The sequence below is a fragment of the Hyperoodon ampullatus genome, assembly GCF_949752795.1.
Source record: "Hyperoodon ampullatus genome assembly, chromosome: 16".
Taxonomy (NCBI): Eukaryota; Metazoa; Chordata; class Mammalia; order Artiodactyla; family Ziphiidae; genus Hyperoodon; species Hyperoodon ampullatus.
This window is the reverse complement of record NC_136929.1, coordinates 38,421,212-38,436,925: the sequence shown is the minus strand read 5'-3', so window position 1 is coordinate 38,436,925 and position 15,714 is coordinate 38,421,212. Positions and strand designations below refer to the sequence as shown.

The 15,714-nt window shown below is 34.9% G+C and overlaps 1 protein-coding gene across 4 annotated transcripts in view; it reads right to left on the bottom strand.

Annotated features, from left to right (window-relative positions):
- Positions 1–280: 280 nt before the first annotated feature.
- Positions 281–15,714, bottom strand: part of PCDH9 (protocadherin 9) — a gene marked incomplete at both ends in the record, with an annotated part of 987,287 nt that continues 971,853 nt past the window's right edge. For all 4 annotated transcript variants that reach the window (XM_079721672.1, XM_079721674.1, XM_079721673.1 and 1 more), the window contains one exon: positions 281–654. In XM_079721672.1, the coding sequence (XP_079577798.1) occupies positions 281–654 (374 nt within the window). The remainder of the gene's footprint in view (positions 655–15,714) is intronic.

Sequence of the window (15,714 nt, the reverse complement as noted above, 5' to 3'; positions counted from 1 at the left end):
AATGCAGTTAAAAAAAAAAAAAGGATATTTGCACAATGGAGAGACCTCTGGAGAGTTTAATCAACCCTAGCAAACAAGATCACATGGCTAGTAGAACTATCTTCTCTCTCTTATGTGGTAAAACACTGTATCCTCCATGGTGCTAACACAAAGTTATGGATATCCCTGCTATAAGGGGCATAGTTGTAGAGATCTATTGAATACATAAAGCTCTGACACACACGGTATTAGCATGTCTATTTAGTTTAAAGTTATTAGGTCCCATATAGTCTTTTTCTTTTTAGAGTTGGTGCTCCTTAGGACTCTCAATAGCACCTCCTGCTTGCTTATAAGATTTCAGATTTGCCAGAGGAATGTCTGTCATGTGGCTGCCATTGTTGAAATGGTCTTCGGTGGAACCATACTGCTTACGGTCATTGAACTGGTTCCTGCTGCTATCTTCTTTCCAGGCTCTGGTCAGGGTGTGCCCATTCACAAGCTTGTCCTTCTTGACCCATTCTTTCTGGGGTGCAAAGGTTGAGAGAGGTGATTTAGGGTGTTGATATGGACCCAAGCCAGGAGGCATCCAGCAGTTATCAGAGTGACCCAAAACCAAGCACTCTTGAGTGCACATCTCTGTAGCTTCAGCTAATCCACGGGGGCCCAGAGGCCCATCTGCAGAGTCCAAGAGACAAAATAAGGAAAGAAAGTGGTTAGAGTTTTCATTTAAAATTATCTCCTTAGAGAAAAAGTGCATTGGTGATCTCATTTTCTCATGAAAATTGTATTAAGGTAAACAATTCAAAGATATGATTCCCCATCCTTTTAAGAATAACATAGGAGGAATAAAATTCCTTTTACTTGAGGTGAGAATTATCTCTTTTCCTTAAGCCTTCATTTATATCTAGAGATACAGACAGATAGAAAAATAAATAGACAGACATGAGTAAAGAGATATACCCATGACATATAATTTCTGATGAACTTTTTCCATGACATATGTATTATTACTGATTTATGTCCTACTTCTCCACAAAAAAACCCATGTTCATGAGAAATAGTGAAAAGTACAAACATTTTATGTGCAATGTTGAAATATATGCTAACATATCAACTCCTTGAATACAAAAAGTATTACTTGAAATATAACATTAAAAATAAATACTGTAAAGGTTATACAAAATGTTTTTCCATATAAACATGTGTTTTTAGTATGAAATCCCATGAAAATAACTTTGCAACATTTTAAAAAGTTAAATAATCATTTTAAAGAATGATTTAACTAAAGTATATTACTAAAGATACACCTGGTTGACTGGTTGACATTGGGAAATCCAAGTAAATAAAGACACCATTTGCATCCAAAGACAACATGTGTTTCCTTCCAAGCTTAACCTATTTTCTTGATTTCTAAGTGTATTAAATAATCCAAATTTCACTAATGTGAAAGTCTAGCTAAGTTGCAACTTGGGTCACATGGAGTCTAATATTCAAAGGGAAAATAAGTCATCATAGATATTTCTCTTTTGTTTAGTTTTTTACCAGCAGGCAATCTAAAACATTTTAACCATGATTTTGAAAGTAAACTCTTCTCTGATTATGTTAAAAGGACATCAGTTCTTTACTGATAAACAACGAGTGTCAAATGGTTAAGGAAAAGGTTTTTTTTGTTGTTGTTCTCATTGTTTTTTTCCCCTTGATTAAACAGTCAAATGATAAGTGGTAGCTTGAAAATTAGGAATTGATTTTATGAATGAGGTTAAGTGGATAGGCAAGAGTGCCTGAGGCATAAAGCATTTTCAAAAGTAGAGAGTCGTCAGAATAAAAATGTAGAGAAAAATGAAGAAAACATCCCTGAAAGTTTTTCTACTCAACTATTAAAAGAGCCAACAATTGGAATGTAGGTCTTTGCTAAAGTCCAAGTCAGCACTACTAATATTTTTAAGTGCCCAATAATTGTGGGGTTTTTATCTTAACATCTATTTTTCTTAATAATATTCTAGTTATTTCTTACATGTTAAAAAAGAAATACCTGCTGAGATAGGTAAGAGTTGGTGGCAGATACCTGAGACCTCAACACACAGACAACATTAAAGCGGACACTGGACGTGAAAAAAAATTATGTCTAAAATGTACTCTTACATACAAACAGAAAATTTAGTCATTTTTGAAATCTAAAATCTGCTCTTTAGAGTAACCTTAAAATTCCTTCCCATCTGACCCATAGTCCCATTCCCTCAAGAGCAAATAGTTTTATCTTTTTAAACATACGTTCATTATTTAGAACTATTTATCTCACTAACCTCAAATGATTACTTACTTCCTGGGGTATTTAATTTAATCTTCTCTATGAGCCTTTCTCTGTCCTCTGAATTCTGCCCACACTTTAAAAGTTCAAACTAATTTCTCCCTTTTAGTTTCGCTTTGGTATGTTCAGTGACTCTGTATCCACAAAGCTAACACATTTTGCTCAAACAAATCCATGCCCCTTACATCAAGATCGCAGGCCTGGAAGATGCTTTTTGCCTGGCTTGTTTTCATTTAATTACTGATTCTTTCAAAGGGCAGCTTGCTTCCCAGGTACCACAGCAAGCTTCCCTAACTTTGCCAATTCATGTTTTACATGCACCTGGAAGATTTCCACAGGTCTTCCCTTATTAATGAATAACGAATTTCCTAATTGAGCTCACTCACTCAGCTCTTACTTTAATGACATTTTTGTCTTTTGGGGGACAAAAGACAAAAATGTCATTCATTAGTATCCATTTTTATTTTTGTTTTCTCTCAACTAGATTTAAAATCCATTGATGGAAAAAAACAACTTATTAGCCTTCTGATTCCTCATAGTGCTTAGCAATAGCAATGATCTAAGAACAATGTTAATTTTTAATTAAAATTTTATGATGTTGAAAATGTTCTGAGAAATTATTAAAGATATCCTCTGCTTAAAAGGCAGACCTTAAGTAATTAGAAGATTCCGATTTCTCAAACATCATACCAAAAGCTTCCTCAACAACAAATCTCTTTGCCTTAACAATACTTTGTGATAGTTAATAAATGAATTATTTAACTTCTCTACTACATATGTTCACTCCTGGTGGTTCAGTGGTTAAGAATCCACCTCCCAATACAGGGGACATGGGTTAGATCCCTGGTCAGGGAACTAAGATCCCACATGCCGTAGGGCAACTAAGCCAGCACACCGCAACTACTGAGCCTGTGTGCCACAACTAGAGAGCCCACATGCTGCAGCTAAGACCCGACGCAGCCAAAGATAAAATAAAAAACTAAATATTAAAAAAAAAGTTCACTCCTTTCTAGACATCAACTGAGATAATCACCAATTTGATGTATAATATATATTGAGACCTATAAATCAATCTTTAATTTTTACTTTTCCAGAATCATTAATAAGTTTTTCTTTTCCTGTTAATATCCTCAAAGGAAAAAATAAATTATCAGCTACCTTAGAAATATTAATAGCATCAGGTTTTTATTGAGTACATAAAAAAGAGAGAATATGCAAAATTATTTTTAAAATAGTCTTATCCAATATACATTGTCATCTTATTAAATTAAGAATATTACCCAAGAATTGAGAACACTAGGTGTGTGTGTGTGTGTGTGTGTGTGTGTGTGTGTGTCTATAAGTATATGTGGACCCTAAGTCTTCAGCATGTAATGACACATTTTAACAAATAAAGTATATTGTTTTTCAGAACTGATAACATTTATTTATTCTATAAATATTTACTGAGTATTTACTATATGCTGACACTGTGACAGGCACCAGGAATATAGCAGTGAACAAAGCAGATGTCAACACCAGCCTCATGGAGCTTTGGGTCTATCCTGGGAAACAAATAATTGCCTTAAAAGCAGTGAGCCAAGAGAGGAGAAAAATGTGTCATTGGGAAGGAGGTAGGGTTTAAGGAGGCTTGTCTCTTTAAAAGGCAACAGAGGGACTTTGTTCCAAGTTCTATTTCTACATTTTTCTGAAAGTTCTTACAGATAACTGACAATTTAAAACATTTACAGTTAAAATTTGTGTGTACTGTAAAAAATATTTAACTTACAAAAAATGTTTTTTACATTAGATAATATTAATTGCCCTTTGAAAATTTTACTGATGATTCATTCTTGTAAATAAATTTGAAGGCTTTTAATAAAGTCTATAAATAAACGTACAGAAGTTTTGTGGATTCTTAGGTCAGTTTTTTAGGTAGCTGACTGTTATATAAAATTTAAAGATCCATCGAAAAGTGCGACACAACACAATGATGGCACTTGCATGAGGGCCAGTTTTTGTTACTTATAGCCCTAAAGGAGAAAAGGCCGCCAGGCAGGGCCACATAGACGGTTGTACCAAGAACAGGGTAACAATAAGCTGGAATTGTAGGGGGCAGTGTATGTATGGCCAAGCAGGGTGGAGGTAGCTAGGTTTCCAGGGACCTTTGTGGATTGACTGATTAGAAAAATTTCTCAGGCTCTAGGGCACAGAGTTTGTCTCAAGATATCTGGTACCTTACCTTTGGGGCAGTTAGGGTGGGTGCATAATGACCTACAAGTGTGAGAGCTCTAGAAGGGAAGTGGTGGGATGTCGATTTACTGAAGGAAGGAAACTGACCAGCTTGTAGCCAGGGCCACAGAACTGAGTCAAGACAGCAAAAAAAAAAAAAAAAAAAAAGAAGAAAAAAAAGAAAGAAAAAATATATATACTAAACTACATTATAACAATTTGCTTATGTAATTGAGCTGCATTGCTGGAAAGCTTACTTTGTTTATTCTCTGGCAAGTTTTTATTTTGGGACATGACATTAAATAGGGAAAATTTTACTCTTTTTATTTGGACCTATATATAATTTCCAGTGGTTGCCCTGAAACACACACACACGTGCACACACACACACACACGAGTTTTATTTTGGGAAATAACAGTGGTTCCAAGTTTTCTTCCATAAAATCTGTGTCATGAATTGGTAGAAAGAAAAAAGAAACATTTTTATTATGAATTATTAAAGAGAACACAGTCATTCTACTGGTTCCTTGAATGTCCTGGTCTTTTAAAAATTTATAATCTGAAGCATCTTAAACAGTGAATAGTTTCCAGTTAGTTTTTCTCATTTTTAGAACCACTTACTGATTTGTTTTATACTTTTAAAAAGAAGAAAAACATTCTTTATAAAGCATTGATATTTAATGTTGCCATTTTCCAAAATATAATTGAAAATAATTCATGATTCTCCATCAAATATACAGCATTTAAAATGTCAGGAATTTTTTGTTAATACTGCAGTTATATGCACTGAAATATTATCCTTTATCTTTGACATATAATTATTTTTAATGTTATCACTATAAGGAATCATCCAAATTGTTGAATAATTATATTTATTTTTCATAATTCCCTCAACATTGAATATTTAATATGTATTACATGTGTCAGAAATGTTCTAGATTCTTAATAAATTTTGAGATGGTGTGTGTACATGTGTGTGTGCTTGGTGCATGTGTGCACTTATGTTTCCCTGTCTCTCCATTTTTTTCATAAATTTTGAGGTCTTATTTGTGTTACATCATGCAATATCTATTTAGAATCCAGATCAGGATTTAAAACTGCTTATAAATACTTTCTACAATTTCAGCATTATACCAATCTGTTTCCTTTTTTTCAAAAAATGTACTTAAAATCCCCCATCATGATTTTTTTAACACTGAAATATTTATTGATTTTTTATAAAAACTAAATTATTTGTCCCCTTTAACAACCTGCAATCTATGAGTTTAGTTATCTTTCTTCATTTTTTAATGCATAAAGACACAAGTGCCGATAAAACTGTCCAAGCCATCTGTCTCTGCATTTAAATGTTGAAAGCAAAAACAAAAGCACATAAAAAGCTTCCTGAAAGTCATCTCAGTTAATGTTTATATCAGTTCTCAATGTATTTCCCTCTCCATCTTTGCTCCATCTTCCTGTTCAAAACCAAACAAAATTCTTTTCCTATGATTTAGGCATCAACAGCTGTCATAGAGCTGCTTGAATTGCTGACTTTTAAATATGCAGGTTTAAAATGTGAAACTATCCAATTTAATGGATCTCCAGTTATACTTAAATGGTAGGATAGTTGAATGAGCTTTGATCTCATTTTATTATACCCGGAAGCAGAACTGTTAGTTCATTGATTAACTCACTTCTATAATTAACAAGTACCTTCTGGCCTGTTGTCCACTGCTTTTCAACCTGATGATTTGAAACCCTTTAATTCCAAAGATCGAAAGTGATAAACTGATATTTTTTCAAAAATCATGAGACCTTTCATATTTCTGGTTAGGTTTCATACTATATGATGGTTTCCACTTTTACGTGAATAAATTTTCCTTAGAATTTTTACTATTGGGTAAAATAAGACTAAACAGACTGTGAAAATTGAATTGTAAAATAGATGTCATTTTTATATCATTTTGGTTCAGATTCATCAGATCTCACTCAATTTTTGTCTCATTCAATTTTTATTATAGAAAAATACCTCTTCCATGCAAAACATATCTGATTGTCATGTTATAATGGCCTTTTTGTGGTTAAGAGCATATATCATCATTTTTATGCAAAACATTTGTTAAGTTCCAGTTTTTCTGTATTTTCCCCAGAAAAAGTTACCTTAAAAGGTAGCATGAGTGTAGTATGCAAAGAGTTGTGCATCACTAAACATCTTAAAGTGAAAGATGCATCCACTGATTTGGATTTGCTGGAGCAGTTTGCCTGATCTCTAGGCACAGTGATAAAATTTATTTCCTTGTTTTAAAGAAATATCCATTTTTAAGTAGGCTTTTATCCTATAAATTTGCTTTGCACTTGCTATTAATTTACTGAGAAAAATCTTAATTATTATACTTGCTCCTTTTCTTACTGAATCTTCCTATTAAAAATTTCAGGGAAACAAATATTCTCACCCAGTACACTTTTAGATAATTTTTAGTATCTCTAGGAGACAAAAACCAAAAAAATTAGTATTTTTACTGGCTCATTTTCACCCTCAGTTTATTTCTATTTTTTTAATTTTTTGTGAGACAATATGTAGTAGCATAACAATTTCTTATCATTTTCGTGGATTACCCTGAGTGGAAAGCTAAAGTTAAATATATATGGAAATATGCAGGGACCTGAAAGAATGTCAGGTAAAGTCACTTGATAGCCCTCCCTACTGTCTCCACACACTATGTTTAATGATCAGTTGCAGATACAAATCAAATCGATTAATTTGCTTCCAATCTAAAAATAGTAAAATTTAATTTTAAATATGAGCATTGGCATGAAAACAGAGGAAACCATTCAGCATTGCTCACTTTCCCTTTTGATACATGATCTCTACTGTAGATCACATTATCCTTGTCCAACCAATATTTTAAAATCACTGTCACACAGAAAGAAATATCAGTTATTACCCTGCTCAGAAAAATAATCAAGGGGTACAAATTTCACTGCCATTTAAACTCAGATTTGTATATAAAGTAGTACAGCGTAGTTATGTGGACAGTCTAAATCCAAAAGTAGATTTGGCAAACTTGAGTATACCTATGGGAAAAACATTTCTCATTCATTCACTGAGTAACTTTTGTTTGATCCCATGTTAGGTTCAAGAGATTCTTGCAAATCTAGAAACAATAAATGCTGGAGAGGGTGTGGAGAAAAGGGAACACTCTTGCACTGCTGGTGGGAATGTGAATTGGTACAGCCACTATGGAGAACAGTATGGAGGTTCCTTAAAAAACTAAAAATAGAACTACCATATGACCCAGCAATCCCACTACTAGGCATATACCCTGAGAAAACCATAATTCAAAAAGAGACATGTACCAAAATGTTCATTGCAGCTCTATTCACAATAGCCCGGAGCTGGAAACAACCTAAGTGTCCATCATCGGATGAATGGATAAAGAAGATGTGGCACATATATACAATGGAATATTACTCAGCCATAAAAAGAAACGAAACTGAGCTATTTGTAATGAGGTGGATAGACCTAGAGTCTGTCATACAGAGTGAAGTAAGTCAGAAAGAGAAAGACAAATACCGTATGCTAACACATATATATGGGATTTAAAAAAAAAAAAATGTCATGAAGAACCTAGGGGTAAAACGGGAATAAAGACACAGACCTACTTGAGAATGGACTTGAGGATATGGGGAAGGGGAAGGGTAAGCTGTGACAAAGGGAAAGAGAGGCATGGACATATATACACTACCAAACGTAAGGTAGATAGATAGTGGGAAGCAGCCGCAGAGCACAGGGAGATCAGCTCGGTGCTTTGTGACCGCCTGGAGGGGTGGGATGGGGAGGGTGGGAGGGAGGGAGATGCATGAGGGAGGGGATGTGGGAACAGATGTATATGTATGACTGATTCACTTTGTTATAAAGCAGAAACTAAAAAAAAAAAAAAAAAAAAAAAACTAAAAAAAAAAAAAAAAAAAAAAAAAAGAGATTCTTGCATAGAATATCTAAAATCAGAACTAGTCCAGAAATCTCAGGTCACATGATCATCATAGCTCAAGCAAATAGAAATAGATCCGAGCCCCAGTAAAATAATGAATTTGCATGAACTTTGTGAAAGTAATTTTAGATTCCACGTCTTCTAGGTTCTCATCTAAAAATTTAGAGTAAAAGACTAAATTCTGATTCATGACCTCTACCAATCTCTTATTCCTTTATTAAATATCACTGCGGTTTGTCATAGATAATCAAATTTTCAGTGTTATTTTCATTCTACTAATGAGAAGTCTAAGACAGGACAAAGAAATCATAAATCAATTGTTCCTGTAGATTAGTCGATTACTTAGGTCACATATAGGTCTTGGAATGTGAAAGTATGATTGAAACAAGTATTTGCATTTCTCAGTCTAAGTAAAAACTTAGAGTTTTTGTTTATGGCTCAAATTCAACCCAAAATTGTGAAAGCATCTACAGTCACCTTGAGAAACAAATGCAGAATTCCCACATAAGCAGGATTTGACAAAACCTTTAGTTAACAACTAAACATGGATTAAATGTTTTACACATTCCTCATACAGATTTTTTTCCTTGGTCACAGATGAAAAGTCAACATTTGCAGATGGAGACAGTCCAAATGCAATAACACATAGCCAGCCCGAGCAGCAGATTCTCTGCCAGAGAGGATATTGCTATTTGGACAGACTTTATAGCTCACAAAGAATGGAGAGCACCTCCTTATAAATCTTTAGCTTTCTTCAGTATGGCATGAATATCAGCCCCCTTTTCTCTCATCTGCTAAAGCTAATTGCTGAAAAGAAAATATCTTTGATTTTATTTATTCACTATTAACATTTGATGTTGCAATCAATGAAATGACAATAGTCTATGGTTATTGATTATTTAACTTAATTCTCAAATTTTGACAAAATTGCTTAGTATGAAACAGCTTTTCTATAGTATTGCAGATCATATTTACTTTCTTCTATAGCTTACTCTTTCTTTTACTCATATTTGATGTCTTTCATTTTAAAAAGTTACTCATATACTGATATTTCCTGAATTACTCTCCATTTCTTACAATTCACATAGTTTCTCAAAAAAACATAGTAAATTTATTTGATGTGCAAACAAATCTAAGGTATTAAGAAATGAAATAATTCTTTACAGATGAATTTCAGGCTGAGATCCAATTTGTTTTTAAAAAAAAAACAATTTATATAATCTTCTCTCCCCTTAAAAAACTCTCAGGTGTTTGTCTGAAACCAGACAAGTAGTACACAGTACTGTGAAGTAATTTGTCTTTACACATTTTCCACTCTTTCCCAGATTTCAGGTGTATTTAATTAGAATGGAAAAAATAAACTGGTGACGTTCATTTTTATTTGCCCAATTCTCTGATAATTTTAACCTGGGACACTTATAACTGGAGCCTTGTTCCTCCCCGAGTCTCTGGGCTAGAGATTCTATTTCTCATGGTCTTCAGAGGGCATAGGGATTAGTCCCTGGTTATTTTAAGCATTGGGGAATTTGGGGAAAACATTTTGCTAAGTTGTTAAATATTTAAAGACTTCATAAATTATATATTTTAATAGGTGTCTGAAAGATTCTTTTTTAAATGGAATAAGTCATCAACTATGATGCATGGGATCTGTAGGAGTGTGTGTGTGTGTTTACACATAGATATTACCATAATTTTGAATTAATAAAGTATAGATCAGTGTTTCTCAAATGTTAATGTGCATATGAACCACCTGGGGAAATTGTTAAAATGTAGAATATGATTCAGTAAATCTGGGGTCCTGAATTCCTTCATTTCTAATGATCTCTCACATGCTGCTGCTGCATTTCAAGGTCCTCTCTTGGAGATGCAAGCACATTGAGTACTTACCTACCTCCATTGGGTATTTTCCCAGTGTTCTACATAGCTAAAGTTCCCAAACGAGTGCATGAATCAGAGTTAGCTAAAGGGCTTATTAGGTAAATTGCATGACCACATCCAGAAATTTTGATTCTGTAGGTTCAGGGTGGAGCCCAAGAATTTTCAGTTCTAGCAAGTTTCTCTTTCTGTCACACTTTCCTGATTTCTCCAGTCCATCACTAGCCTCTCTGTTTCATTTTCATTTGATGACACCACAACTTTTTCCAGACCCCTAAATGCTGGACTGCTCATTGCTCTTTATCTACACCTCTTCTAGGTGAAATTGTATAATTATGAAGCCTTATAAGTCATATATATGCTAGCAAGTCCTCAATTTACATTTTCAGCCCCATATCATTCTCCTGTGGCGATATCAACATATCTGACTCCCGGCTCCTCAACACCCTTTGTATTTCTAGTAGGCATTTCCAACTAACGTAATTCTTACTGTTTTTTTTTCCAAACATACTATTCTTCCTGAACTTACTATTCTTGTGTATGGCACACTGATCACCTGCTTGTTCAATTCAGAAAGAAGAAGAAAAAAAAGGGAGTCAGCCTTGGCAACCATTATGTAAAATTCTAAAATTCTCCAACCTAATTCCTGGGACTAGAAACATGATATCACACAAGTGGTAATGTTAAATTACATGCCTGCTATGGACTGAAGTTTTCTGTCCCGCCAGATTCATTCATTGAAATCCTAATACCCAATGTGATGGTATTTGGAGGTGGGACTTTTGGGACATGATTAGGCTTAAATGAAGTCATAAGGGTAAACTCCTCACGATGGGATTAGTGCCCTTATAAAAAGAGACCAGAGGGGGCTTCCCCGGTGGCGCAGTGGTTGAGAGTCTGCCTGCCGAAGCAGGGGGAGTGGCTGGGCCTGTGAGTCATGGCCGCTGAGCCTGTGTGTCCTGAGCCTGTGCTCCACACGGGAGAGGCCACAACAGTGAGAGGCCCGCGTACTGCAAAAAAAAAAAGAGACCAGAGAACTAATACTTTTACTCTCTGTCTGCCATGTATAGCAAGAAGGGCACTATCTGCAAACTAGGAAAGGGGATCTCACCAGACACCAATTTTGTCTGTATCTTGATCTTGGTCCTTCCAGTCTTCCAAATTATGAGAAATAAATGTTCCTTGTTTAAGCCAGTCTATGATATCTCGTTATAGCAGTTTGTACTAAGACAATGGCAAAAGAGGTTTTGGAGATGTAACAAGGACACTCAACAACAAAGTTGATTTTTAGTTAATAGTCTAAGCTATATTTATAAACTATATTTGGGCCTAACATAATCATATGAGCTCTTGAAAATCAGGGAATTTTCTCTAGCTATTAGTAGAAAGAAGCTCAGATTCAAAGCACAAGAAGGACTCAATATTCCATTGGTGTCTTTGAAGATGGAAAGGACCACTTAGAAAGGATCTGAGAGGAGCCTCTAATTGCTGAGAGCCACCCCAGCTGGGCAGCCAGCAGGACAACAGGGATCTCAATCCTACAACCATAGGAACAGGATTCTACCAACAATCTGCGTGAGTTAGAAAATCAATTCTTCCTCAGAGCCTCCAGAGAAGAGTCCAGTCCAGCTGATAACTTGATTTTGGCCTTGTGAGACTCTAGGCATGGCAAGCCTGCTTGGACTCCTGTGATAATACATGGGTGGAAACTGAGATAATAAATTTGTGTTGCTATAACTGGCTAAGTTGTGGTATTTTGTAATTCATAAATTGAAAACTAATACAACGTCGGTCTCTTACTCATAAATTGAAAACTAACACAACGTCGGTCTCTTACTCAAGATACAGAGTCAATCAGCAGGTTCTTTAGTCTATTTCCCTCCCTGAAAACCCACCACCTCAAGCCACTATTATTTCCTAGCAGGACTTCCTTCTTTCACTCTGTGACATTCTATGCTCTAATCCTTAACTAGAGGCATGTATATATAGTTATAAGTAAATAGGTAATAGACTCATATTAGTTTTCTATTGCTGCTGTAACAAATTACCACAAACTTAGTTAGTTAAAATAACATTCTCTTACAGTTTTGGAGGTCAAAATTCTGAAAATCAATTTCACTGAGCTAAAGTCAAGGTGTTAAGCAGGCTGCTTCATCTTCGAAACTCTGAGGGGAAAATCCATCCCCTTCCTTTCTTCAGCTCCTAGAGATTGTCTGTGTTTCTTGGTTTCTGGGTCCTTCTCCATGTTCAAAACACATTCTCCAATCTCCACTTCTGTTATCACATCATCTCCTCTAACTCCTCCTGCGTCCCTCTTTTAAGGACCATTGTGATTACACTGTGCCTATGTAGATAATCCAGGATAATCACATCTCAAAATCCTTAATTTAATCACATCTGCAAAGTTCCATTTGTCATGTAAGATAACACAGTCACATGTTTGGGGACAAGGATGTGGATATATTTGGGGGCTATTCAGACTAACACAGTATTTAAGGCAGAACACTTCACTCCTCTGCTTCCAAGGACTTCAGAGTAAAAGTTGCACTCCTTCTTGTGGCCCAGAGTCCCATATGATCTGGCTCCTGTCCAGCTCCTGATGTCATATCTGTACCCCACTCTGCCACCTTCTCTCCTTAACCCTACCTTACTCTCTCTGCTCAGCTACACTGACTTGTACCAAGATTAATTAGGTCTCAGGGCCTTCAATTTACTATAATTTGTGCATTGGCCTCACTTCATTTAGATGTTTACTCAAATTTGATTCTTCATAGAGGCATTTTCTGATCACCTTATAAAAAATAATATCCTTTACACCATTCACTCTCTATTCCCTTACCCAGCTGCATTTTTCTGGATAGCACTCATTACTACCTGTCACAGTGTATTTATTTGTTCACGGTCTAACTCTAACACTAGAATGTAAGCACTGCAAATGCAGGTAATTTGCTTTTAGGTAACTACGTCCTCAACACGTGTTACCATGCCCTGGCATACATACTGTAGGTAATTACTAGATAGATTTTGAAAGAAAAGAAAGAAAACATGAAATCTGTTCTGAACCCCAAACCAGTGAGCTAACATAAAAACTGTATGTAAAACATTATGTGACAAGTCATTTACAATCAGAAAATAGTTAATAATCAAATGGATTTACCTTTACATAAGAAACATTGCTAAGAGTTCACAGCATAAAATTTTACCAAGATGATATTTGAAATGCCTGAATAGTATTAGTAAGTGCAAAATAGCTGCATTCAAAAGTACTTATGTGCTACCTTAGTTTGGGTCGAAGCAAGTAGAATGCCCCGAAGTGAAACATAATTAGGTTACTTCCTGTATCCCACTGAACTGCTTAATCATGGAAGAAAGTTCATAATTCTTCTCACTAACTGAGTTCTTCAGATGTTTTCAGAAGTCCAGATTCACAGGATACATAACAAAACAATTCTTGAAAGCCTGGCAATACCAAAGTAGTTATTAGCAATTATTCAGAAGCAGAGCTCCAATGAGATGCAGAAAGGTATGCAGAATTTAGCCCTTTGGTACAGGTATGTTCAGGTAAATGGGAGGATATTTAGAAAAAAAAATAATTTGATTAGGGATTGTATTAAAAACCTAAAAGTAGTTTAGACTCCATTAATATATTGGCTTACAACCATTAAGGAATGAAATTACTTTTCACAAATTTTAAGGGAAAGTGTGATTTTAAAAAGAGGCTAATATGCCACATTAGATTACATGTAGAATACCATGGTGTAATTCATTGCTTAAATTTAGTTGTACATAAAGGAAAACTACTCTAAAAATGAGAAGCATAATGTTATATTTTGAAAGAATCTCCTAAGGGGACTGTTGAAAATGCCATTACTTCATTATTGAAAATGGTTTGTATCATGGAGTATTGTGGAGAGAAATCTTGCCCTCTCGGGGTAATGCATAGTATTACCCATTCTGATCTAAATGTATGTTTATCTCTGAATGCACCTTGCAAATCCAGAGAAATTACTTCGTTAATATAGGTCTTTAAAAGATAGATTTCTCTCTTAAAGTGATAAGTATTACATGTGAATTTTATAACATATATATAAATTTGTCTGAGAGTTTTTTGCAGTATTTTCTGTTCTGCCGGTTGCCCATCAGAGACTATAATTTTCTGAGGATAGGAAGACAAGTTACTTTTCTTTAGTATTTCACTATTTTATTGGTAGTTGACCATAAGTCCCAACTTTAATGCATATAATATTGCAATATTTATCATCAAAGAATATTGCCATTATAATTTTATAAGATATGAATTGTTTATCATTTTTCTGAAATAGAACAGTTTTGTTGCAACATCAATGCACTTTCACATTTAATAAAAAGTATTTAAGATTTTCTCAAGATTAAGCTGATGTTTACATGCAAAATTTTAGGAAAACTAGTGCTACTCTCAGAATAAAGCTTCTTAGTGAATGTAAGAAAACAAAATAAGGAAGAGGTACTGACACTAATTCTGTATCAGGGAGAAAAATTTGTGGTAAGCAAAATTTGACCTTGTCTTTTCAGGTTCCCCCCCCCTCTGGTTTATTTCAATAATTTCTTTGGAAGAGTTTTGGCTAATCGCATTTGTTTCCTATCTAGATCTGTTGTCCCTTTGCAATTAAATATGTTTTTATTATCTTCCAATCTGTCTCGTCAAAATGACCTGTCTCTTGGGCATAATTGGTGGTTGGCTGCTCTGATAAACTCATTAATCTTACAATGTTATTGACCAAAATGATAATTGCTGTCCTTTGGAGGAATATCTGCACTTCAGTAAGAGCTTTCCAGAGCCTCTTCAATCCACACATATGAATGCTTGAAGCATCATGGCAGAAGAATGTGATTTTGAGATAGAGAAGGCTTTGAGGCATCCATCAGATCACAATGTGAAAGTGTGCCTCCCTGCGAGCTGGCATAGCTTGGGTATCTTTCAGTGTTCTGGCATGACAGGACTGGCACTCAAAAAGGTTAAGTGAAAAGAGTTTAATGAAGGGACTCTGTGGAATGTGGGCTAGGAAAGTGAACTAAAAAGGAGTAGTAAGGGAGGCAAGGACCTGAAAAAGTAGGAAAATATTACCATTCCTAGGCCTGAAGAGGTAAGGAAACGGGTGGGTGCAATGTGCCTGGAATCTAGAAAGAGCTATGGAAGGTTTGAAGAATTTATTCAGGAAACCAAAAAGTGAACAGGTGAGATAACTTGAATATATGAGAGCAAAGGTGGGAAAGTTTTTCATTTTTGTAAATCACCATATATAAAACCAACAAATATCCTTTCAGATAACCTTCCAAGTGGAATTCAAACTTTAAAGGCCTAACTGGTCAAAACACAATTTCAAAATCCTT